This window comes from Argiope bruennichi, chromosome 6, assembly GCF_947563725.1.
Source record: "Argiope bruennichi chromosome 6, qqArgBrue1.1, whole genome shotgun sequence".
In the NCBI taxonomy this organism is placed as follows: domain Eukaryota; kingdom Metazoa; phylum Arthropoda; class Arachnida; order Araneae; family Araneidae; genus Argiope; species Argiope bruennichi.
In genome coordinates, this window is record NC_079156.1 from 84,855,732 (window position 1) to 84,882,448 (window position 26,717).

Here is a 26,717-nt window from a genome sequence, read left to right on the forward strand (position 1 = left end):
CCCCCCAAAAAAAATGTTTTCCCAATTAAAAAAACCATGTCATTTAACTATATATTTTGATTTTGTAGATTTTTTTAAAATCCTTTTTTACGCAAAAATTAAAAGAATATTTTTCTGCGTTTTTTCAAAAAATTCATTCCGAACATAATCACCTACCTTAAGGTGAAGGGGGGGGGGAGTTGGAGGATTGGTGATTTTTTTGTGGTATTTTCAAGGTAATTTGATATTATACCTTCCATTGATCAATTTTATTCAAATTAAAATCCAATATCGTTTAAATTTCAAAACTTTCTTTTCAGAATTTCTTTACTTTTTCTTTCCCTTTTTTTTTTATGTATTAGAATTCATTTGCAAAATTGTTTGAAGCAATCTTTTACTCAGTTGACGAACTGATTCATACTTCTATAGTTCTAGCAAAAATATACAATTTTTTAATTCAATTACTTTTTTTACACGCGAGTTAATAAATTCTGTTCCTTTGAAGGTGAACGGAAATTAAATATTTTATTATTGCAATTTTGGCATAAGTTTTTACTTATATAGAGATAGAAATTAGTTTAATAAAAAAAATATCTAATTTTAGGAGTTAAAATGGGGAAGTAGGAGGAAAAATTTGCACTTTCTAAAGACCTTTCAGGACTGAATTCTGCCCTGCATACGAACTTCAGTGAACTCTTATCTAGCCGCTTTGAAACATAAATAGTTTCTATCCGATTATTGGAGAAATACATTGCACAAAATGTTAGGAAATAATTTCTTTAACTTAACAATTGAAACAACGTATCAGTTAGAAATAAGTGAACTTAATTGAGAGTGATATCTTTCTGAATTATATTGTCTAATATCTACCTTTGAGTTTAATTTAGTTTAGTTATATTAACGTCCCGTTTGAAGCAACACTAGGGCTATTTTGGGACAGACCTCGTAATTTTGAACCGCTGTCAGATGACGAGGGCGACACCTTAGCTGGCACCCCCCTCTCCACACCACACCAGCGGGAGAACGTTTGGTCATGACGGATTTAACTTGCAACAGACCCCCTTACACGACGATTCTTCGGTGGAATCGGGTCACGAACCTGAAACCCTCGATTCCGAAGCCGAGACCTTACCACCAGGCCACCGCGGCCCAATAGCTACCTTTGAAAAATATATGTTAGTTCTTATTAAAAAAAATTGATTTCTAATTGAAATGAAATATTGAATTCAATTCTGGATATTCTAAAATTACACCAAATTTCTCGGAATTTTTTTTAGTGAAACTAAAGGCCATCAACAATTTTGCTGGAGCTACTTAACTTCAAAGGAGAGTCCTTTTCAACTTTGAATTTCAAAAATAGGTATATATATTTATATATACAAATATATCATGGGGGTGTTGCATAGGATTAAGAATATTGGGATTATAATATATATTTGCTTATTCAAGGAACGAAGCAGGTAAGGATATACGGAAAATTATTCTTTGTACACGTAATGATTTGTACAGTCTTATCTTTTTTGGCCGTCTCGTGTCATTTCAGCTTGAAGAAGTGCTCTTGCGGTTTTTGGCTTCGGCCCGACCTCTGCTCGTCACTTCGGCCGTTTTCAGTGTTATACCGAATATATCTTCGTGATATCTATTTTCCTCCTGAAATAAAGTAATTAGCATTTGAAAATGGTAATTCATTAGAAGATAAAAGACATTTCTGCCTTCCCTCAGCTACACGTGTGAAATTTTTCTGGATTTTTTTCGAAAATAATTAACGAAAATAGTTAATTAAATCTATTTCCGTAGAGGTATGTGCAACGCAAATCCATTCAAGTTCTCTATTGCCCCATAAATAATCAAAATACTATTTCTGGATTGATAATTCGATCATAATAATTAAATAAATAATTACACCAAATTTCATGATTTTAGAACTTTATGCGCTAGTCTAAACTAGTTCAATTAATTTTAATCTTTCACTTAAACTTAAAAATTATAATTGCCATTCCAAATTTTGATGTGGAGGTGTTTGCGAACCATTTTGTCTCACAACGGAGTTCCGTAAATCCATTGCTGTTATATATACAAATACTCTTGATATTTAATATCCTCAGTAAGTTGTAAAAATAATTTTGTTGATTAATAGTTTGCGAAAAATTCAAATAGTATTTTAAGTTCTTTAAATTCATTTTAAACAGTTTTTTCCCTTAAAAAATGAAAGGTTTAAAGCATTTTAATGAAAAAAAAAATGTAGATGTATTAAAGCAATGCAATCTATTTATCCAAAAAGTTTAGTTTGCCAGTTTTCATGCTCGTGAATATATTATTTTAATTCTACAAATATAAATATCATCCTTTTGATTTAATTTGCTCTTGCCTAATAAAATATTCGTAATATAACTATAAAATGGTTTTTATTACCTGTAATTATTTTAAAGACCGAAATCTACAAACAAAAGTATTTTTGTTCCTATAATTAATTCTCTTAGTTAATAAAATAAAATAAAGGATGTCCCAAAATTAACGCAAGATTTGTATTTGCCACCATTCGTGCAGTAAAGTGCCGGCAACCCTATTAAAAACTATTTGGCAGCTGATAGTAAAAATGGAGTGTTACGCGATAAAATAACGTGTTTTCATTGTTGAACAATATTTCAAAAAGTCTGGCGGCCACAGTTCGAAAATTTAAGAATTGGTCCTCTAGATTGTATGATTTAACGCCATTGTATTTCTTTTATGAGATTATTTGAAGTAAAAGGTCTATATCAATAAGCCCACAAGCACGCGTGCATTAAAGGAGGAGGAAATTCAACGCTGCATCAACAAAATTCTGCCACATTTTTGCAAAATGGTTGTGGAAAATTTCGACAAAAGAGTGCATATGTGTCAGCAAAGCCATGGGCGTCATTTGCCCTTGCGTTGTTCCATACATAACCCTACCCTGTGTATTCTACGATTGTAGCAGTTGCATTACTCTTATCTTCTCTTTTGGATACTAGATGGCGATGCCTGATTAGGCCATCCCATATGTCATCCCATAGTGCATTGCGATTGTAATTAGAATGAGATGTGATGCTGAACTGTGAAGCCGCGCGCGTGAATGTCTTGTCTTTGTGTTTGTTCAGTGTGCGAATGTGATTATTAAAAGAAATGTTCCTAAAAACATTCGTCCTGTTGGTTCCTGCACGGACCATAATAATCTACATACCACCACATTGGCACCCAACGTGGGGTCCCAACGGAAAAGAATTTGTGAGGAAACGAAAGTGACGTCGTCCCAACCATCACAAGAAAAGTTTCCCGCCACCGCACGATTCAATAAAAATATAACATTTTAAAGAAAGAAATGTTTTTTATTTTATTCAAATCTTGCGTTAACACATTATTCTATCGTGTAACGCTTCATTTTTACTAATCCTAAACTATCAGCTGTCAAACGTTTTTTTAAATAGGGTTTAAAACTATTTAACTGCACTTTACTGCACGAATGGTAACAAATTCAAATGTTACATTCATTTTGGGGCACCCTTTATTATTATAAATTCATAACGTGCATGATAAAATTCCGAGCTTTAACTGTCCTATAAAAAAAATACTAGCTACTTAAGAATACATATATGCTGCTGCACGAATAGCAGCATTACAATATTGCACACCCTATAAAATCTGTTTGAAGTTCATAGGTTAATGAAGAAATTTATTTTCATATGAAAGAACGTGTCATGATGAATTCTTTTATTGTTAAATTTTACTTGTAATTTTGGAACCTAAGGATGAGTATACCTGCAATCGCTTGACCACATTATCTACTCCCATGGTATTCATTTGTCCGTGTTCTTGAATGATCGCCCTCAAAGTCTGGTTGACATCTTCGGCCATGCTGACGTCACCGCAAACATAGAAGTGGCCTCTCTCCTGGACTACTTCCTTGTACACTTTGTCTGAAATTTCACGAAGAATGTGCTGCACGTAACTCTGCAATGAAGAGAATATTGTTGCAGTTCCATTCATTTTACATTGCAGTGGGATGTTCACAGAATTCTGTACCCTGCTCGTTGCCTCTAAGCAGTATATCCAACTAATGACTTTCGGAAGTCTTAATGAGAATGTCTTGTAAACAGAAAATGTCGATAATGTATTAAAAAGAATTTCAAAGCAAATTTAAACTTCTAGTTCGAAACAAAACATTATATGATAAGGTTTTAGGTTTGACTCGTCTGTTTCTGTTCTATTTTTAAAATTTGAATATTGTACATACAAGAAAGTGTTATTAAATATCGTCGCGACATTTTGGGGTTTAAACGCTGTAATTAAAGCAATGAAACATTTAAGCTTCATTAAAAATAATATCTTCTAAAATTAAAGGAAAAAAGTGCATTTAAATAAAATTGGCAACTTTGAAAAATTTATTTTTAAAAATTTTATAGTGGTGCAGTGATATGTATCCAGCTTCTGAAAATTCAGTAAGAGACAAACTCCAAATGGAAAAGAAGCTATATACATTTATGAATGAATTTAATTAAAGTACAAATACTAATTGATTTTATTTTGTAATTATTTTATTTAAAGTGAAAATATTTTAATCGGGACAAAAAAGAAAAGTCATGTTGATTTGCATTCTTCAAAACTCGAACTGAGGATTAAGGCTTCCTAGACAAGTTTGTTGAAATGATCCACTAGTAGCAGATCATAAAGGCTGTTTACTGCAATATGCTTTGAAATAATTTGGAAAAAACATTGAAATTGCTATTAATTTTAATCGTAAATCTAATTGAAATTTTGAAAGCCTTTCTAGAGAGGCTTGCTTCTAAAGAAGTCTGCACCAAATTTGATAACTCTAATTCTAAAGATCAGCACTGTAAAGCATTTTGTACGATTTTTGTACCCTGCATGGCGCCTGGGCATAGTTTACAGATAGCATCCATCATGTTAAAAAGGAGGCAAAGGTAAAAAGGTTATTAAAGTGAAAATATTTCTGTGAATTATGAAGTGAATATATTCTGAATCGAAAATTCAGCCCCATCATTGAGTTAATAACATACTATTGATTATTTTTTTTCTATGAAGAATATTTGTACATACTTTTGGCTTTCCTGGAAGGCGAGAATAAGCAGAATAAACTTGGGTCAAAACTCCAATCTGTTTCATGTGTTGCGTTTCTTCCCGGTACAATTCCACTTTTGGGTGGCGGCAACCAATCAGAAGGGTCATGTTGCCAAATGGCTTCTTCACATCTCCATCTGGAAAAGTGTCGTATTAAGCAAAATATAATGTTTCATAATCACTTTCATATTAAAAAATGCCTCTCGGCAAGTTGGAAGGCAAAGGTAGATAGATTCCTTTACATATAAGTTACTATCTGGCAACATAAATTGTTGTTGTTAGAAACAGTCGAAAGTAGAGATTGAAAAATTACTTTTCAGCGACTAGCTTCTAAGATATTGCATTTATAGAAAAACGTCAACTACAAAAGTTGTACGTCTTAATGAGGCGCTCATTAGGCTAACTGGATTTATTTTTCTATCTTCAATATTTAGAAAATTATATCGAAATGAAAATCCCCCCCCCATCATCTATACTCCCTTTGCCATTTACGAACGCGTACGATATATTTTACATTTTAGCATATTCCAGTTGAGATCCAAATAAAATTACTCTACTTATCCTGTTCACACGATAACACGGGCAAAGTGTTATAAGCATATGTATAATACAATTATAAACTTTTGAACGAAGGATGGGTTTTGGTTCTAGGGACCGTAAGCGGTGAAGAACTGATGATATTTTCCCGAACTCATAAGAACCATTACGATAGATTGGCTTCCTAAAGGAATCTACCGAAAAATGGAAATAAATATTGAGTATACTAATTTTAATGATATCTCTTGCATTTTTATTTTTAAGCAAATACGTTGGTCCTTGTATTGTTACCTAAATTTTGCATTTTTTAAAAAATTCCATCCTATGTAGGATATTTTTATGTTGTATATGGTTGTAATCCAAGCAATATTCGCATCTTAATATTGATAATATTTTATTTGAATGAGATGGTTTAAGGTGTCTTTACAGTTGCTTAGAAAATTTCGTTAGTGTTGTCCCTATATGCATCTTTTAAAAGGCTAGTCACAAAAATCCAGAACTATACCTTCACTCCATACATAATTTTATAGAAAATGAAGATGCACCTAAGCATTTTCTGAGATTTAAGATATGAAGTAACTAAGCTGGAACATAATATTTTTGTAAGAATGATGCAATGTTTTCATTCAAAATGTGATTTCTGACAAAACTAATTATAACTTGATTTGGAATATCACCATCATCCATAAGGCTTAATAAAAGACAAGACCGATACTGACACAATACCCGAACACCACCAGACATGGTGTTTCTTGTAGAATATTTTCAGTACATCTCGGCTCTCATCACACATTGATTGTTTTGTGCGTAGAATCTTTTTTCCTGTCTATAGATAACATATATCTTTGCTTATTAAAATGATTACGTGAACTTGCCAATTTAAAAGGCATATTATACTTGATGTGATTGGAGTGAACTTCTGTTTTTCCCGTTTCTTTGTGTTATGTGCACGCTTATAGTCGCATAAAACATCTGCCTTGCTTGTTTCAAGTATCTGGTCGTTTTGTATTTCTTAATAAAGAAAATTATAAGATCTATTGGTAAAGATTACTTGAACTAAATACATACTTAAACATCTACAAAGATTTCTAGATGATGATGACGATGATGATAGTCTACTTTTTATTTAACTTTCTTATTAAAGGAAAATTAAAATGAATATATGCTTAGTTAAATTGTTATTAATTCTAAATTGTCCCTCAAAATATTTCAATTACTAATTATATTGATTTAAACATCAAATGGTTTGATTCCGATGATATAAAACATGATTTGAAGAAGAGTCCTTAAACAAATTTTATTCTTCATAATGTAAATGAAACATTGTAATTTTGATCTTTTGTCAAAATTTCTCTATCTAAGCCACGGCAAGAGCAGTATAGCAAACTGAATAGGAAGGCAGAAAGTAGGGAAAAAACGACTATGAAAAAATATTCTGAGCTTATGATTTCAGAATGGAATCTTTCAATTCAACATTTTGATTCCGTGGTAAAATGAATAGCCCCCGGAACTTAGAAGTTCCAGGAAGCTGGTGTTCGAGAAATTAATTTTTAGAAATAAGTCATTTAAATTTATATATATGTAATGATATCGCTACAGCTAAATTAAATCCTAGTTAATTTCCTAATTTTTATACTTAATGTAACCCATATTAACTTCATTCTAAAATGGTCTCTTGTCTAAAGATCCAATTCTACCTTTTTTATTTCCTTAATTCTACTGCTGTAATCGGTAATTCCCACACTCCGAGTGAAGGGATGAAAATTTGCCAACTTAAACAAATTCTTTTCAAAAATACTTATTTCGCCCTTTCCTAAATTGACACGTGCAAAGAAATCCCTATCAGAATTTCACACTATATAATCGTTAAGGATAAATATTTCTGCCTCTTTTATGCTATTCTGTTCTTGTATCACTGGTGAACGGACGTCAGTTCGTCCGCGCTGGTATATAAATGATGCATCCTGGGAGAGAATAAAGCGAAGTTTAATAAGTTCAAAGTATCTTCTATGTCTTCGGCCTCGACTCAGTTTCAAATATATTGTAAATCGATAGTAAAGATGGAAATAAAAAGTAAAGGTGGTAAAACATGGCGATCGACGCATCAGTTGCTCATCAGGGGATGAAATGAATGCGGGCCACAAAAGAAATACATTTTCTGCACATAGTATCGAACAATTAAGTAAAAAGATAAACTTTATATCAAATACTATATTATATAAATGGAAATGCCATAATCAAATGTGATATTTAGAAAAAACTAAAGCTGTTTAAATGACAACTGTTATAGAATTTGTATAGATTCTTCTTGGTAGCGATTGTAGCAGATTTTTTTCTTTATTCTAATACCTTAATGAGAGTAAGTTGCGCGGGGAGAATTATATAATTTTTTCGACCGCATTCTTCATTGACGCAGCAATCGTTTTTATTTATAGTCGTTTTTATTTTTTGCCCCTTTTCTCTTTCTTACTGTCACTTTACCATTGGTGGACTCATAGATTTGGTACCACTGCTGCCGTTATTTTACAATGGCTGTGGATAGATGGATATGAATGATGGGCAGTTACTCTGTAAGAAAAACAATTTATCAAATGTAATCTTTTAGGTTACCTTTAGCGGCCGTCTGTATATCCAGGTATCTTTTTTGCCAGAAGCTTCTGAAAGGAGCGATTCCAGTCCCTGGACCAACCATTATTATGGGTACGTGGGGGTTGTCCGGCAAGCGGAAATTAGGAGCGCTAGATGAAGTTATAAAAATGGAATCAATACATAATTTATAAATAATGGCTATTTTCTAATAATTTATTGTTAATAAATCATTTAGTAAGATTTAGTTTGAAAATTTAATAAGGATCTTCTTACTTTAACCCTTTAAAGGGCCATTTTTTTCTAGTCATATTATGTTTAAATATTTTTAGGCTTGAAATTAGAATAAGAAAAGGGATTCATTTATCTTATTAGATAAATTTAATTTGATTAATGAATTAATTTGGTTAATTAATAATTAAGTAATAAATCAAGACACATCATTTTGTGTAAGATAAAGAACTGAAGTATCTTTGTTTTACTAAAAAAATTTGGCAGAACTTATGCCAACCTACATAATTTCATACAAAGATTGATAAATTTGGTGGGACGCATACTTCCCACGGCCCTAGAAAGGGTTAAGATTATTTAAAAAATATAACATATTAAATACTGTATTTTTTCTTATTTAAATATTATACACAGTTATAAAAATGAGCGCAGTTCTTGGATTATTTTCAAGGGGAAAAGGAAAAAAAATTTTATATCTATAAAATGGTTTGCAGATGGAAGCACTTTTCTCTATCCAATTTAATGTATTTGAAATAGCAATATGATATTAAATTACATTTTAAAATGAAAATCATAGAATTTATTTGAATCCATTTAACGATTCAATATTGTTTAAAAAAGGTGGGAAGTTTTTTATATATATCTTCCCATTTTCATGGAAATATAAATATAAGACTAATCTTACTAAAATATATATTTAACACTACTATACTACTGTAAATTCTCTTTGGAGAAAAATATCACATTTGAGACCCCAGTCCAGTTTTATTTTATTTGAAAGCTTATGATGTATAGACAAATGACATCAATGATAGCTTGCTCCTCTTTATTTTCTAGAGATATAACAGAACAAAATCTTGACACAGCCCAAGCCTCATCAACAAATCGAATTCACCAATTTCATTCGTTTAATTGCACCATATTTATTGTGCAAGTATAATTTAAAATAATTTTATATGACGTTATAAGAAGTAGTTCTCCAAAGGTGATTGACACAACTAAATTAATGCTATTAATATCATGGGCGAACACCTGGTTATCAAAGACGGCTAGTTAAACATACAGCCCTATTACATGTATACTTACTTCATTCATTACTTGATAGATCAGACAAGATGACATATTAAACCGGCTCTAAAGATAAATTTTGCTTTCGATGAATGATTCCTTGACCCCCTGTTTAGTTTTGTTTTTATCTCAACAGATCTGATTTAAATTAGTGCTACGTGTCAGGAGAAATAAAAATTAAAATCTCATATGTAATCTTCTTTATTAAGTTAAACTCTCGAAAATGAAAGAATCAGGATGATAAATTGAACAAGCTAGTCTTATCATTTGACCCTAATATTCACTGCATCTTAATCCATAATATTTCTTCAATTTAAATTTCTTATTTCTTGCGTAATTGTGTATACGCTGGAAGACCACATATGGTAGCAGTTAGATTACGATAGATATAATTTGTGATTCAATTGTCTTCAAGTCTGTATTAGAAAAGATGTAAGGTTGCACCCTTTTCAGAGACTTTTACTGTTTCCTGTGTGTATTTTCGTCCGTATTGTTTCTATTATTCTATTGCCATCATTTTATTGTGCATCTGAAGCTGTGTTTCCTTGTTCTCGCTTGTCGTCAGCTGCTGTAACTTGCAAGTGTATTTTTCGTGATTTTTTTTCTATTAAACTTGGTTTGCAATGTAGTCTTCTGTTTCAGTTTTTGTTTACTTTGATATCTTTTAATGACCCTTCAAATTCGGCGATGGAATATCAGAGCATTTTTTGTAGAATAATGCTTTTTTGTTCTTAACTGATGAGTAAGTACATTTCTTCAGACACAGATAATCACAATGTGTCTGGACATGGGCATATGGTATAATAAAAGTGAATGTGTGTTGCTGTCTGCTGATCATATCATTAGAGCTACCAAATTTGACACAAACATATTTTTGGACGGTGGAAATTTGACTTATGAATAATTTTTTTTGAATCATTATTTTATTTCATACCTCGTCAGTCACCGGTGACTGACTTTGTACTTTTCGTTCAAGTTGCATTAGTCATTGTTGACTGATTTGTATCTGTATCTTAGTCTTAGATTTGTATCTTAACCATTATTGACTGATTTGTATTTCATTCAGATTGCGTTAGTCATTGTTGATTGACTTTGTACTTTAGATCAAATTGCATTAGTCATTGTTGACTGACTTAGCACTTTTAGATCAAATTGCATTAGTCATTGTTGACTGACTTAGCACTTTTAGATCAAATTGCATTAGTCATTGTTGACTGACTTTGTACTTTTCGTTCAGGTTGCTTTAGTCATTATTGACTGATGATAAACATTTAATGAATTTTAAAATGAAGATTACAAAACAATGCACTTAAATGCATTCAGTCTTATCGCTATATTTTACATATATAAATTTATATATGTTTTATATATATTTTACATATTAAAGAAATCGGATATCGTGGGCTAGACGGAAAGAACGCCAAAACAAGGTTGTCGCTTAACATGTTAACTGTAATTGAGTGAAATTACTGGCAATCAAAGATGGCTAATATTTTATGAAATAGTTGAAAGGTAGATTCCTTAGAATGTGAATAATATGATGAAAATACTATATGTCGGTTTTTCTTATTTGAAAAAATATAACAGACACATGTATATAAAATCTGCTCTATCTTAGATTTAACAATAATGTAGAAGGACACAGTTAAAAAAATAATAAATGTTGAAAATTAAATTAAAAATAATTAAAATGTTGACTGACCTCCGAACGAAGCAGGCGATTTCTGATCCAAGAGGAAGTGATGCCAGATAATTTGAGCAAACTCCATAATGTTGAGCGTTATCTGAAAGAATGCAGGTATCAATTTCTCATTAAATTTCTCACTAAATTTAACTTTAAATTAAGCATTTTGTGCAAAAGCAAATTAGGACTTGCAGATTTATTCTATTGAGTAACAATATTCAAATTACTCCTAATATCTATTATGCATTTATGTAAGTATTTCGTCAAAAATTAAGTTATTAATATTTAATTTAGGCTGAAAGATTTTAATCAAAAATATTCATTGTAATTAATTTAAGGTTTTTATATTCATAGTAAGAGATATTATAGCGCAATATACTTTTAATCAAAACAAAAGTCTAATTGTGCTAAACTCACTTCATTCAAAATTTCAAAGTGAAAAATATTGAGTATTTTCATTTTCTCCCTTCTTTTACAAGAAACATTATTTTAAATTATTGGCTGAATATAACTCAGGCTGAATATAATAACTCAGGAATATAAAATACCATCTAATAAAAATATAGAATGAAATATGGAGGATTTTAATTGATAATACGTTATTACTGGTTGTTAAAAATTCGCAATGAATATACTTATTAAATCATTTACTTTGAATTGTTTGGCGAAGATTTTACGAACAATTTACTACAATATTAACCCATTGCTAATTGTACTACAGCAGCATACGGCTGTAGTATTATATGAAAGCTCTTTCTGTTAAAAGACTTGGATTTTTTTTAATTGGCTAATAGGGTTTTAAATAAACAGACAACAAAAAATATGTCTTCTGCGACAAAAATTGATTAAGACATGAAACTGTCGCTGTTTCAGACTATTTCAATGGCCATCTCAAGAATGATTCACCAATCAAAGCACAGCGTCTCCTCGAGACGACTTTTAATTGGCTTATGTTGATGAAATCTAAAGCTCGATCCATTTTAAGCATAGAAGAGGAATGTACAATGGAAAAGTCCTATAATCTCTATCACAAATAACAGTGTTTTATCCTAAAAGAAGACACGGACAAAATACAAACGACGTGTAAACAAAAGCAGCATTTGTAAAAATCAACAACACACAAAAGACAAATCTTTATTAAACAACTGAAATAGGACAAAACGCTCAGAGACACTGGACATCAATACTCCAAAGAGAGAATTCACTTGATTACTTCTCGTGTGTGCGCCTCTTTTTATATATTTTCCGAGAAAGTAGATGGTAATTTCCAAAAAGAACTCGTATCTGGATTTCTAATAGAGATATAGACAAAAATCGTGCACTTTCGAGAATCATTGTATTTATTGCCAGCTCTTTGACCTGGCATTCATTAAACATCCATTAAAATATCTGTAAAATTCTCTTCCTTATTATGAGATTAATTTTGCAGGAAAAGAATATTATTTATTTAAAATATTTTTCCTGTCTATACTTCGTAAACAAAAAAGTAAGAGCAATAAATTTATGGTTACTTACAATAAAAAAAGCGGAAATCTTGATATCATATTAACCTAGTATTTTCTGTTAATGCATTTCTTTCTATATAAATATTTTTTATTCGACAAAAGATTGTTTTTGCTTACTTTGAGTCTTGTAGATGACCACAGCCACCGTTAGATGTATGTGACCAGGATGGAACTCCGGTGAGGAGCTGACACTATAGAATCGTGGCTGGAGCGGTGTGAGGTGCGTAAGGAGGAAGCCGGGGGTGGGGTTTACTGAAGGGAAGTATTCCAAAACCTCTAAAAGGTTCGGGTACAAATGAGACTTCCAATCTTCATACCGGATGGAATCCTGAGACGATTGAAAATATCTGTTGAGAATTACTGAATACTCTGGCATAAATTACAGAGAATCGCATAAATCTCCTATCATTATTTTGTTGCTAATGGGAGATATAGGCTATTCTCTGCATTTATGAAGTGGAAAAGTTTATTTTTTAAATTTATCAAGAATTAGTATATTAAAAAATGTACAAAATAGATACTCTGTTATTAGAAAATCAATATGTGAGTAATTCAACCGGTTTTTGAACTCATTCGCGTACAAAACTTTTAACTGCCATTATTTCTTGAAATACTTTCGCTGTCTAGCACATTTGAAAGTTTCTTCGATTTCTATTTTAATAAACTTGTTTCTAGTACTATATCGATTCAATGTTTCATTCGAGATTACTCCGTTTAAATCAGGCAAGTTTCATAAGTAATATTGAATTGCTAAGTCTTTGATTTCGCTTATTTCCCAACTAAAAAGTGCACTCTCTTAAATAGGTTACAGTTTAGCAATAAGTTAGAGTTTTGGAAATTTTACATTATAAATTAATTTATTTTTAGTATATCGCTATCTAGGTTATTTTGTTTTCTTTAAAGGAAGGTTTTTACTAACATTAAACGATAATGCTTGGAGGCTTTCTACAAGTAATAACTAGGAAAAAACTATGGTACAAATATACAATGGAAGGTAAGGGGGTAATATACAGCTGGAGGCGATAAATTTGAATTTTTAATTAACCTACTTAAGCAGAATATTGGCTATTTTTTGCGATGACTTTCGAAAGTATTATCGTTCAAATATTATTTATAAGGCACTTTAAAACGCAAAATCTTTTTCCGTAATTAATTTATCTATCGTTTAATTTTCTCTAATTAAAAAAAAAAATGTTAAGAATCTTTTTGTGCAAAGTTTTTTCGAAAATCTTCATTATTATGAAATTTAAACAATTTTTTTATTAAAAATATTTAATTATGCGTCTTTATCACAGTCAAAAATTTAAAATTAAATTTTAAAAAAATTGCTAGAATTTAGGAATGATTTATTTTTTCATATTCTTCGTTTAAATCGAAATAGATTGTTTGTTTATTTAATTCCATCATTTTTTTTTTTTGTGAAATCTGCAAATAAGAATTTTTACGATATTAAGAATTGTGTCCTACAAGTTAAAAAATTATGTTTTTTAATAAAAAAAATAAGAAAGTGATGTTTTTCTAGGTTAGATGCTAGATGACGACTTGCACACAAATATTTTGTCATTGACTTGACTCCATTGGAATATTCATGTACACAGTAAAAGGAATATGTGCAAGGCTACTAAAAAAGGTTTAAATGTCTAATTCTGAAAATATTTTGTAAAAGAACTGTAAATATCACATTATGCATAAGATATTTAATTAAAATTAAATATAACCAATATTTGAGCCACCTGGTCTGTAAAGACGATTAGTCTAACATAAAAGCATATTAACTTTTAAGAATAAGGAATAATTTAAGTAAGAAAGGGGCATAAATACGATTCTTGTGGATGATATACGGTAGAGGCTAATTTCGAATTACTGGTCCGTATTTATTAAAAATTTGCAGGAAATATCTGCGGACATATATTTACAAAATATAATATATTATTTGGAAGGATCCCGCTATAATAAATTCGCCCACGCTTATTGTGATATGCTATTTTCTCTTCATTGCTCACTTTTTACATTTGCTTTTTTTTTGTTTTTTCGCAATGTTTTTTAATTTCCTACATTTATATATCTATGAGTGCTAATAGCTTATTAAATAACTCATTTTGCATTTCGAAAAATTAAACCTAAGACAGTTATGCGGCTATATCTCTGAAAAGAATAAAAATTAGAAATTTAATTAGAGTGCCCAGCAACGAGATTGGAATTTTAGTTATTTATTTTGCGTGAATTGTTTTCTCATTATTTCCGCCTTCAAACATTCAGCCCAAAATGTTATCTTTGCTTATTAACGAATTACTGAAATACACATGAAATTCGGTACTTGGGTATTAAATCGCATGCCATTGTCGCATGTAGTCAAAATTTAGTTGTGATTAATCTGACATGTTTTGTGATTTTTTTGGCGATTAATCGCTGACATGTGGTTAAGACGCAAGTACCGAAATTTGAATTTTTTTTTTCCTCGGCTGATTTTTTTTGACTAAACTCTATCAATGATTGAATACGAATAGAGTTTTTCTGCTCCCGCCCCCCCCCATAAAAAACAATAACAACGAGGAGGGTATTTTGTTCTTACCGTAGCTAAAAGTTTGATCTTCCTTTGATCCCCTTCATCTTCTGCCATGGTTGCCAGAATCCTGAGGAACTGTTGTCCTGGAGGGGTGGTGATGTCCAAGTATCGGGTCAAGGCAATACGCATGGTCAAAGGAGGGATTCTCTCGTGGGGATACCATCGGTGGCTTGGGCCTGTGGGACAATGAAGCATTATGTAACAACTTTCATTTTTAACCGTTATTAAACTTTATTATAAATAGGATTCAATTTTTTTTTTTGCTTTACTCCAATAAAAAATTATAAAAACATATATTAAAAGTTTTTAGGCAAAATAAAATAAATTAGAAAATTTAATTTGATGCATCATTCCATAAGTAGGTTTGGAATTTGATTCTTTATTTTCTTATTGTGAAATTTGCTCTTAATTATTGTATGGCATCGATAATAAACATGCATAAAAAATGTGAATTTAAAATCGTCATAATATGCCGATAACAAATCCAGTAACTAAAATAACAAATTGCTAAAATTTTAAGAATGTAATGTTCTTAATGTCGATATCTCAGTTTTAATAATTTGACTTTGTACATTGCATTGATAAACGATTTGAAATAAACTTAGAATAAAAGCCGACAATCTGTGGGATTTGAAGATCAAAGTGATTACTAGATCATGGCGATGGTTTACTAATCACTTTTCTCGTCAAAAGGCCTGTTGTTGTTGTTACTTATGGCACTTACCACAGACGAACCCGCTGGCAAAGTCAGCAATTTTAAACCGAGTTGTTGTGCAACAGCTTTTGAGGGTAAAGGTCCCTGAGCACTCAAGGGCAGAAGTCTGACTTCTAGCTCATATTAAGATGACACATACACATTCGCTTGCACAACCCTCTTTTTACAGGGGGGCTCTTTCACACACCTCACAGATAGTTCACAGGGTAAAGAACAACTATGCCCGAACCCGGGACTCCCAGATCACGGGGAAAGACACACTACCCCTATGCCAGGACGCCGGCTGTCAAAAGACCTTCCAGTAGTAAAGCTTCACGATGAAAGCAATGATCACGGTGTGTGTATTATTAAAGAAAATTATCATCCATCGCTACAGGACATGAGTTTTGGTTATATTAATAAAATGTTTCATGAAAATTTTACCTTCTATTGTCTGTACTGTCTTTCTCAACTGTAACTGAAATGGTTTATCCGGTTCGGGACACGTGCAACTCATGCGAGCCAAAATGCCGTTTACAATTTCTTGTCTATTGGCTGGATAGATTCCAATGTGATCTCCCGGAAAATATTTGATGCAATCGTTTTCTGGTTTTTCCATGACGATCATGAGCGTCTGACGGCTGTCAAAAAGGAAGAAAAACATAATTTTCTTATTAATCATAAAATCGAAAATAAAAGCGCGAAAATACTGATATAACGTATTAATATTTTTTTTTTTCAAAATTTCTTAAACTTTCATTGTATATATGCTATAAAAATTCATGATAAATATATATCAATATTATTATACTTATTATGTTAAATAAGTTACAATAAATTCTCAATTCATATAACACATCATAATAGTTGTAACGGGAGAGATTTCCAATAAATTCGACATTAAATAAATGTTTTTTATTACACATTTATTAGAAATAAAAAAAAATGTGGAATATAAGATATGGGATATTTCTTGCCAATATTTTCCATTGATTTAGTAATTCTTGTTATTCCAAATAAAATGAGATAATATAAACTGAAGAATATATTTAAGTAAATAATTTCTATGCTAAATCAACAATTCATATTTTCCTATTCATTGAAATATTTTTTTTTAATTAAAGGATTAAGAAGAAGAAATATTATATGCACTTTAAAAAGAAACACTCACAAGATTTATTAATGTATGAAAAAATATAAAATATTTTTTAAAATGAAAAACTTGGAGATTTGAAAATGAGAATTTCAAATACACGAGGTATTATTAGAAATCTTACAAAGAGATGGCAACTTTAATTGCATTCCTATAGTATTTTAATTTCTGAGTTTCTATGATTTTGATTCGAATGCTATTCATTGAGAGCTAATTTCTTTATTGTATTGTTTTCGGCTCCTTAAGCGTTTTCGATTTTCGTTCTGATATTCAGATTTTTTAAAATTTAAAAATAATTTTCTATTTTTTAGTATGCAAATAAAAGTATTTTTTACCTTTTATTTTTTAAAATTACAATCTTGTTCTTTCTGTGTACTTATTTTTATTTATTATAAATATTATGAAATTTTGCATTCAATTTTTTTCGAACTCGTTATGAGATTGAGGTTTTTATATGAAATCATTAATTGGAATACAAGATTAGCTGATAGTTAGGTTCTGAAAATATTAAAGTAGCGCGCATTATCATTGGAAACACCAATCGTACAAAATTTTGAAATTCAATTTTTTTGTAACTTATAAATATAAAAGTAAAAATATATAATATATTACCTGTCTTCTTCAGATTGAAGAACTGTGCGTTCTTTTAGAATGCAGGACACAACTTTCCTGTTAGTACCTTTACTTATGCCTGAAAAATGTGGCAAATTACATTATCTTATTGCTTCTATTTCAGCATTAATTATGTATCGTAGTTCCTTCTATTGATAATTATGACATAGATTTATTAAATATAAACAATTATCATTTTAGAAATAATTCTTGTATTGATCCTTTAATCTAGTGTGTATGTTTTTATACATATTCTCTTGCTTTTTAACCCTTTCTAGGGCCGTGGGAAGTATGCTTCCCACCAAATTTATCAATCTTTGTATGAATTTGTGTAGGCTGGCATCAGTTCTGACAAATTCTTTTAGAAAGACAGAAACTTAGATGCTTCAGTTCTTTATCTCACACAAAATGATGTGTCTTGATTTGTTACTTAATTATTAATTAACCAAATTAATTAATCAATCAAATTAAATTTATCTAATAAGCGAAATGAATTCCTTTTCTTATTCTAATTTCAAGCCTAAAAATATTTTAACATAATGTGACTAGAAAAAAATGGCCCTTTAAAGGGTTAATGGAAGACAACACTAGTAATACATTTCGGGCTGTATATCTGTCTTTATTTTGTTAAATGTAAACTATAGTAATGTATGTGTTTTTTTTTTATTCTTCTGAAAATTTTTACAATTTTTATTTTAATAACGAAAAATAGCATTAGCGATATTTTTTGATTCACATTATGGTTGAATTTTTGTAAGGTAGATCCATTGAATGATTTTTTTTACGTAAAGACCAATTCTGGCTAAGCCGTGTCAAACTCATGTTAACTTAAATACAAAATTCTTCATTAAAAACAGTAAGGAAATGCAAAGTCTTGACGTTCAACTTGTTAATATGACGTTCTCGGTTGAGAGAGTCAGTTTTAAAACCGGAAATAGATGGTTGAATGGACTGTAATTTATTATTAAGTTGCAAGTTCTAGGTATGTTGCCATATATGGAACGGTCATTACTTTAAAGCTTGATCTAAGTCTTGAAACTGGACAAACGTTTCTTCATTTGAGCTAGTTGTTTCTGCAACAACATCAGCTTGAGCGTTCCCAGGGATACCAATATGCCCAGGAATCCAACAAAATAGAATGTTAAAATGGCGATCCAGCACTTTAAAATATAATTCTACTGTACAGGACGTAAAGGATGGCTTTGAATGTATGAGCTCAAAATTTCTTCAGTTGAAATTTGTCAATAAGTATGTATGATCCAGTTATATGCTAACAGTATATGTAATTTATAAGAAAGAAAGAAATTCTTAAGAAATTCATCATTTTTTCAACTATGTGAGACGTGAGGATATATGAAATTTTTTAGGCGCACAAGATTTAACCTTTTAACATGCATTAAATTATCTTATTTCTGATTTTATGAAATAAAAATAAGCAATTCATATTCATTATAATTCAGTATAAAAATCATGTGCATTGTATAATCATTTTATGTATTTTTTGAACTCGTAAGTCAGTATGACGACATATACAGAAAATGATATTCAATTAAATAGTAGAATGAAAAGTATTAAGATAAGGAATTTATAATATCTCTTAAGTCAGTAGTCTCAAAAGTTACTAGCGAACTTGTTAGCTTTTCTTTCAAATTATTCAAGAAAATGGTACAAAGTTTTAAAAATCAATGAGTATTTGTTGAGAGCTTGAGAAACACCAAAAATTAATAGTTATGATGACTAGAAGCATTTTATTCTTATACTGACATATGAGAAATTATGCATTTTTTTTATTTTGATAAGGATTCAAATATATTGGAGAATTTATTTGTAATTTAATTAAATGATAATGCATTAATAATTTGGTAGAGATTGCTGTTAATGAATAAAAATTACATTCCTATTATTTTCATTGCCCATTATTTTTGGAATGGTATTAATAATTAACAGTAATCTTAAAGAGAATAAAAAAACAATCCATTTTAAAGTTTTGGAACCAAAAGAAAAGCTGTGTGAATTTATAATTTTCGTTAAATTAGATGATGATCAAAGCGTAATTCTACAGTTAAAATTTCAAATAGTTACACTCACGATAAAAAAAAAAAAAAAAAAAAAAAAACTAAATTGTTGAAATTTACTAGCAGCACAAAGCGTGTAAAAATACTTTTTGATTCATATAATTTGATTTATATTTAGCAAAAAAACACCAACAGCTGTGGAAATTAAATGTATATGGAGAATTATTTTAAGAATACGATGCTTGTGACAATTAAGTCAGTTCACATTAAATGATACACTTAAATAGAATTTGAAGAATTTGCACGATTTGTTACATTAAAATACAATAAATACGAACAAGGAAAAACAATTTGCTATGGAATTAATTTCATAATACAGTAAAATATTATTAATTTTTTTGACATTGAAATAAAATTAATTTTCTCTGATTAGAATATTAAAAATAGGAAATAATTGACTACTTTATGCCCTATAGACAGGGGATAAAATTTGATCTACGTTTTTTTCTTTGGAATTTTATTTGAAATGATGGATTTGGAATCCAAATGAATGCCATTATTAAAAGAAATTGATGTAAGGTATGAAACAAAAGAAGTTTCATATTATGTTTTAAATGAATATGTATTTTTTACCTGAACAAATATCTGCTGGTTCCTGCACATCTGCCAAACGTACTTTTTCCGGTGACCATGTAGTATCCGAATGTAAAGTTGCTCTGAGATCGCTTAGATTAATATCGTCACCCACACAGAAGACGTCGCATGCGACCTGCGAAGAGAAATCGAATTTAGAAAACGAGAATAATGCAGTTTTTACGAGAGAAACATGATACATTTGTCAGTTCAAATCTATTTAAATATTCAATTGTTTGTTGCCAAAAATTTATAGCTTACACTTAAATTTATTTTTAATTGGAAAAAAAAATATTAATTCAGCTTTTAGCATCAAAAATGTTAAATCTTCTTTGATAAATTTGAGACGTTTGTTACGTTTCTGCTTGCCTTTGATAGACCACAAACTAAAAGAAAGAATTTGGTTTTGTATGAAAAATTACTATCATGTCACCTGGAATGCTTCTTGGGCCCATTCATTGAAAGAATGCTCCTGACCACAAAGTTCGTCACCAGTGCCCATTTTGACCATTCTCTCGCCTCCGAGATCTCCAAGCATTGTGTCCACGTAACGACCGAAGGAGCAGAAATTTGGATATGCGCTGGAACCCAAAGCAAACACAGCGAATCTACGGCAGAGGAAAGTTTAGAATCCAAGCTTTATTAAGACAGGAAATTTCAGCTTTTGTCCAAATTTCTATCAAGACAGTAAAGGCAGAAAAGAAAGGGTAGCTCTTTATTTAAATATTAATGAATAAAAAGTTCGTTGTTATATTAACAAATGTATGGAATTAACATTTTAGGGAAAATTTTATAATTAGATGAAAATCAATTAATTCTTCTGGATTTAATTGAAATAAAAATAGAATGGATAATGCAGCAACAACCTTTTTCCACATCGGAATGCAATTTTGTATAAATTTTTTGTGAATACTTCTTTATAACTTTTTCTATTAATTTAACTGTTATTTTACTTTAACCTGATAAATTACATTTTAATTATTTATGAGTTTTTTTTTTTCTTTTTTTTACATTTAATGAACCAACCACCTTACTCAGTGAAACCTCTTGTTAGAAAATGTTGATTAATAAACTCGGGAATGAAAAAAAGGAATTCCTTATAAGGCGATTAAAATTTTCATCAAACCTGAAGCAAATTTACAACTATTTTCTTCAAATTTTAAAATAACTCGTATTCTCAAGACTTCGAAAATTAAACTAGTAACTCTATATTTTTTTAAAATTTACTCTGTAGATTAGAAATTTCTAAATGGAATAAAAAAATAATATTTAAATATTTTTTAAAATTTATAACAGGAATAAAAATATAACAGAATTAAAATTATTATTTCAAATTAAAAAATTAAAAAGAAAAACAGCAAAGACAACGCAAATAGTTTAATGTAGAAAGATGTCCCTAAATTTTGATAAAAAGGCTTTATGCACAGAGTGTTCCTGAATTCATGGGCCAAATTTTAAGGAAAAGTAAAATACATATAAAGAAGTATTTTCTTTGTACAGCAATATGGTGTTGAAAATAAAAAGTGTTAACGAAAAAAAAAAAAAAAATGATGGGAACCGAGCGGCCCGTTTTTCGACAAGAAATAAATCGTTTTCCCAAAACTGACGTGTAAACGTGGAAATATTTTGTTATTACGTTTTGTCCTAATTGGGCAACGTCAATGGTACAACCTTTGACGCTTCTCTTTTGTTACAATTAGCAAACCCTGACATACGATGACTGCCTGCTTTCTCAGAGAGCATAAATCGTTCCATCAGACAAAAACATTCTCTAACTACAAAAAATCGTTTGAAGCTCGCGTAATGCCATTCAAACTCAATAAAATTGATTTGCTGACGATTTGATAATTCAAAATAAAGTTGCATAACTATTCAATATTTTTCTTCCCGTAAATTCATGTTTATTTAAGCTGTATCCTTAAACTTGTATATCGTCTGTTCTAAAAATATTAAGAAAACAAATAATTTTTTTTTTATTTCTTCAGTTTCTTGTTCTTTCCGCCTATGCTTTCCATCTCCAGCTCCATATTGCTATACAAAAAATGTTTCTTTATATGTATTTTACTTACCTTTAAAAATTAGCTCATGAACTCAGGAACACCTTATATATCTTGGACTACCTGTTACTACTATTTATAGATTACAAATAAGAGAGGTTTTATAATTCTGCAACCAAGCAGTCACTGGAGTCAGTGAACACTCGAACAATTTATTGCTAATTTGTGAAAAGGACAGAATAAAATTACACTCCTTCTCAAAATCTGATTTAATATCCAAGATAATGAAAGAATCTCGACAGAATAATGTACAGAATTTCTCGTTTGAATTAACAACGAAATTCCAAATGGGCATGAATGATTATCTGCGAAATGAAAGTATCACCTGACGTTGCTGAGCGGGCCAATGTCGTCATCTAGTTCCGTCGTTGGCGTGCAGTTTGTTCCTTCGTCCTCGGGAAAATCCAGTGGCATGCTGTTCATTCTGACGAAAGGCATGCACGTGCTGCTGAAAGAGGAAAGGATGAAAACTGTCCAGATCTGGTAATAATACCATCTATCTTCTTTGGGAATGGAACAGTGGTTGCCATTCATTCATATCAAGAATATTGAATATTGGTTTTATATAAATATTTTTTGCCGAACTATTTTAAAGTTTTATTGCAAGTTAAATACAGTTTTAAAATTGCGATTATCGTCTGCTTTAAGAAAACTGATGTAAAATAAGTTCATTTAAAATTTGCATTGCATGGCATTCATTTTAAGAACATATTGATAACGTACTGATCATAAATATTCGATTTGTTAATAAATATAAGATGTTTTTTAAAATATGTTTTGAAATATTATTCTATAAGACCTTAAATGGGAATGTGAAAACTTCAGAAATATATTACTCTTTTTAAAAATCTTTGTTTACAAAAGAAATTAAATAAAATTAATTTCAAAAATCTATCAAATAATTAAGTTTTGTTAAATATTTTTCTTGACTTAAAATAATACCTTAACTCTTTACTCTATACTTATGTTCACATTCGAGTGTGAGAATTTTTCTCGATTAGTAGAATTAAAAAGCTTTTTTATGGAACCTATCTTCCGTTAATCAAGTTGGAAATATCAAAAATAATATCAGCATCTGAGAATAAGATGTTATGCGTTTCGTAAATTGATGTAATTGGCCACAGTTTTGTTAGAAAAGTATCAAATTAAGTCTTTTCTTTTGATTTTGTATTATTATGTTTTATTCTTTTTTAATTACTTAACTGATTTATTTTCTTTACAATTTAATTGGATGCCAACTTCTATTCACCTATTTTTTTATCGTCTTGATTGAAATCATAATCTACTGAGTACTAGAATTCATATGTATTCCACATTATTTTTGTAAATCTTTATATAATTGTTATTTAAAAGCTTAAAAAAGCAATGAATCGATGCATACACGGTATGCGAAAAAACCAGTTAAGGGATTACAAAGGAAAGTGGATTATTATACAAAGAACTTTTTAGCATAATATTACACTTTCATCTCTTTTAATAAGCTATTAGCTGTTCATTTTAGATTGCACTGAATCTCAATTATTTTATTAATTACTTTAGATGTATTTTTATTATATTTAATTAATTATTTTTTATGAATTATTACCAAGATGCAAGATATTGCATTAGTACCTGATGTATTCTGCGTCAGGTGTAGTTTCTCCTGTAACTTTGATCGCTTGAAGATTTCTAGCAAAAGCCTGCAAGACGAATATATATATATTAAAAATAAAAGATTTTTAACGTAATTATTTAACACGCACTTAGAAATATTACTTTAAGAAATTATTTTCTCCTTCATTGTTCATGAAATATTTTATCATTTGAAAGAAAATTTTTGAATGATGATTAATTATGAAGCGTCATTACTACTTAGATTTAAATACCGTAGAAATACAGCAAAATCCTTTTATTGCGTCTCCTGTTATTAAGACATACTACTTTAGTGTAGCTTCTTTTCTATTTCATTTGATATTAAAAGCAATCTTTTTCTCTGTGTAGTTAGTTATTCGATAATGCATCACTTATTCAGATTTTTTTAACGCATCGAATTTTCCATTTTTAGATTTAATTGTTGTTTATTTAATTATTTAGAATATAATATCAAATGGTAAAGCATTCAAAATTAGCAAAATAAAAATTTAAAAATTACAAAATGAAAATGTGCGTATTTTACAATGAATGTCTTTGAATAAAGAATCTATCTATCATATTTCATTTGCCTTAACAAATTAACATAAAATATGCAATATATTGCATTTGTGTAGATTAAGATGTATTATAATAATAAGAATGATATTTTATTATTAAATGCTCTGTAATAAATTGGCTCAGACAATATTAAACATAATTCTATATGTCACGTAGAACATTCTACAAGTTGGATATAGTATACGCATCTAACAGTTTAGAAATTTCCTATTGGGTACAATTAGAAAAGTGCCTTTTAGCGTTATGATTGGTGTATATAACTATATAAATAATTATATATTAACTATATTACAATCATTTTATTTAACGGTATGATAATTTTTATTATATAATTCTGAAACACACATATTAAATCTTGGTAGGTCTTTATTTTCCTTGGATAAGTAAAATTGTGTTTACTAGCTATTTTTTTGAAAAGTGTATTTCATTTCACTAAATAAGATGAAAGCACTGAACAAATTCGTGAAGAAAACTATAATTAATAGATTTCTGGATACATTAGCTATTTCAAAAACTATTTAAAAAAACGTACACAGACTCCAATTTTTATTTTATGTCAACTAAGATAAATTAAATTTCAGTCGTTTGAGAGACTTTAATTAAAACATGAATGTAAATGACTTGTAGGTACTCTTATGTGTGTGAAACCTTCTCTGCTATGACTCCCTAAAAATTCCGATTAACTCAGAAATACATTTCAAAAGTAAGTGCGTTTAAAATTTCATTTCCCCCCAGACGGTGTCCTATTTCTCAAGTGGAATCACATCAAAGATACTTTAAAGAGGTTTTCGATAATTTTTAAGAATAATTTTTTTAATACAGTAAAAGTTAGCGTCATTTCAAATTTGCAACCTTTAACTTAATAATATCACTTTTCAAATAGTTACTAACGTATAGCAAATAGCCTTTCGAACGCTATGGATTTACAGAATCTATTTCGATATATTTAAATGCTCCAAATTTATGCTTTAAAAATATTGTCTTTTTTGATTTAAGAAATTATATTTATTTTAATTAACTATCTCACTACACAATTACTCGACAGAAATTAAAATTAATTATACAATGCAGTATAATCATGTTATGTTGTATTGGACACACAAAAGGCTTTTTTCAGATTCAATATCTTAGGAAGAAAAATACCCTAATACCATGAACAAGATTAGTTTGTTTTTTTGTAGTTAGCCGAATTCTTTTTGTACAAATATTTATAGAAAGAAATAACGGAGGTGGTCTCCTCGAAACTTTTTCGCATAATCTATCTATACTTATATAAAGCTCAATGTGTGTGTGTGTTGGCGCTCTACAGGCCAGACCGTTCGACCTACAGCTACCAAATTTGGCACCTTGGAGGTCGGGAATGTGCACCTGGGGTCCCTTTTTTGAATTTTTAATTTGAATTTTAATTATTAATTTAAAACTAACTTTTCCGCCAAAAAATCTTTTTATTTCCCCACCGCCAAATGAGTAAGGCTTCAGTTTTTTCCGCCACGCTAAAGAGGATAGGCTTAAGAAATTTTCGGCAGATTATTTCAAAGGATTCTGTTTATTTTCTTCATGTTTGATGCATTTAAAATAAAACATTGTTAATTAATCGATCTTTCAAATCTTTTGAATTAAAATAAAACAGAATAAAGGAAATTAAAAATTTCTAATCTGCATAGCGTTACCCCAACTGGAGAAGAAAATTCACGCATTTGCGTTACCGTAACTGGCGTTGAAAATTCATGCATGCGCATTGTGTTCTGATTGTTGACAACTATTTTCAACGGATAGGACTTGGTTTTCAAGGTTTAATATGTTTTCGACAGATTATTTCAAACGACTCTATTTATTTTTTTAGTGTTTGAGACATTTAAAACTAAACATTGTTAATGAATTGATCTGCTCATGATAAATCTAAGAAATTTTTTTTGAAAACTTCTTGAGATATTATATAAATTAAGAAAAATATTCTTTAGTGCCCATAAGGTTTAAATATTCAGCGACTCCGTTTTCAGTACTGATATTTTAAAAAAAAATGCTTCGTTTCAGTAAAAAAAAATATTGTTATATTTATTGCAGTTTAATCCTTTCCACTTTAATTTAAAGCATAAATTCTACTGCAACTGAT

General features: G+C 29.7%; 1 protein-coding gene across 2 annotated transcripts in view; it reads right to left on the reverse strand.

The window, feature by feature from the left end:
• Positions 1–459: 459 nt before the first annotated feature.
• LOC129971381 (nitric oxide synthase, salivary gland-like) overlaps positions 460–26,717 on the reverse strand; it is a 204,653-nt gene continuing 178,395 nt past the window's right edge. The window contains exons 14-26 of one of the 2 annotated variants that reach the window (XM_056085095.1): positions 24,026–24,093; positions 22,740–22,862; positions 20,791–20,965; positions 20,358–20,493; positions 17,710–17,788; positions 16,389–16,585; positions 15,257–15,426; positions 12,802–13,012; positions 11,198–11,279; positions 8,221–8,348; positions 5,053–5,210; positions 3,754–3,945; positions 460–1,629 (exon numbers count right to left, since the gene is read on the reverse strand). In XM_056085095.1, the coding sequence (XP_055941070.1) occupies positions 1,519–1,629; positions 3,754–3,945; positions 5,053–5,210; positions 8,221–8,348; positions 11,198–11,279; positions 12,802–13,012; positions 15,257–15,426; positions 16,389–16,585; positions 17,710–17,788; positions 20,358–20,493; positions 20,791–20,965; positions 22,740–22,862; positions 24,026–24,093 (1,830 nt within the window). In that variant the 3' untranslated portion in view covers positions 460–1,518. The remainder of the gene's footprint in view (positions 1,630–3,753; positions 3,946–5,052; positions 5,211–8,220; positions 8,349–11,197; positions 11,280–12,801; positions 13,013–15,256; positions 15,427–16,388; positions 16,586–17,709; positions 17,789–20,357; positions 20,494–20,790; positions 20,966–22,739; positions 22,863–24,025; positions 24,094–26,717) is intronic. The other variant, XM_056085094.1, reaches the window with a different exon arrangement.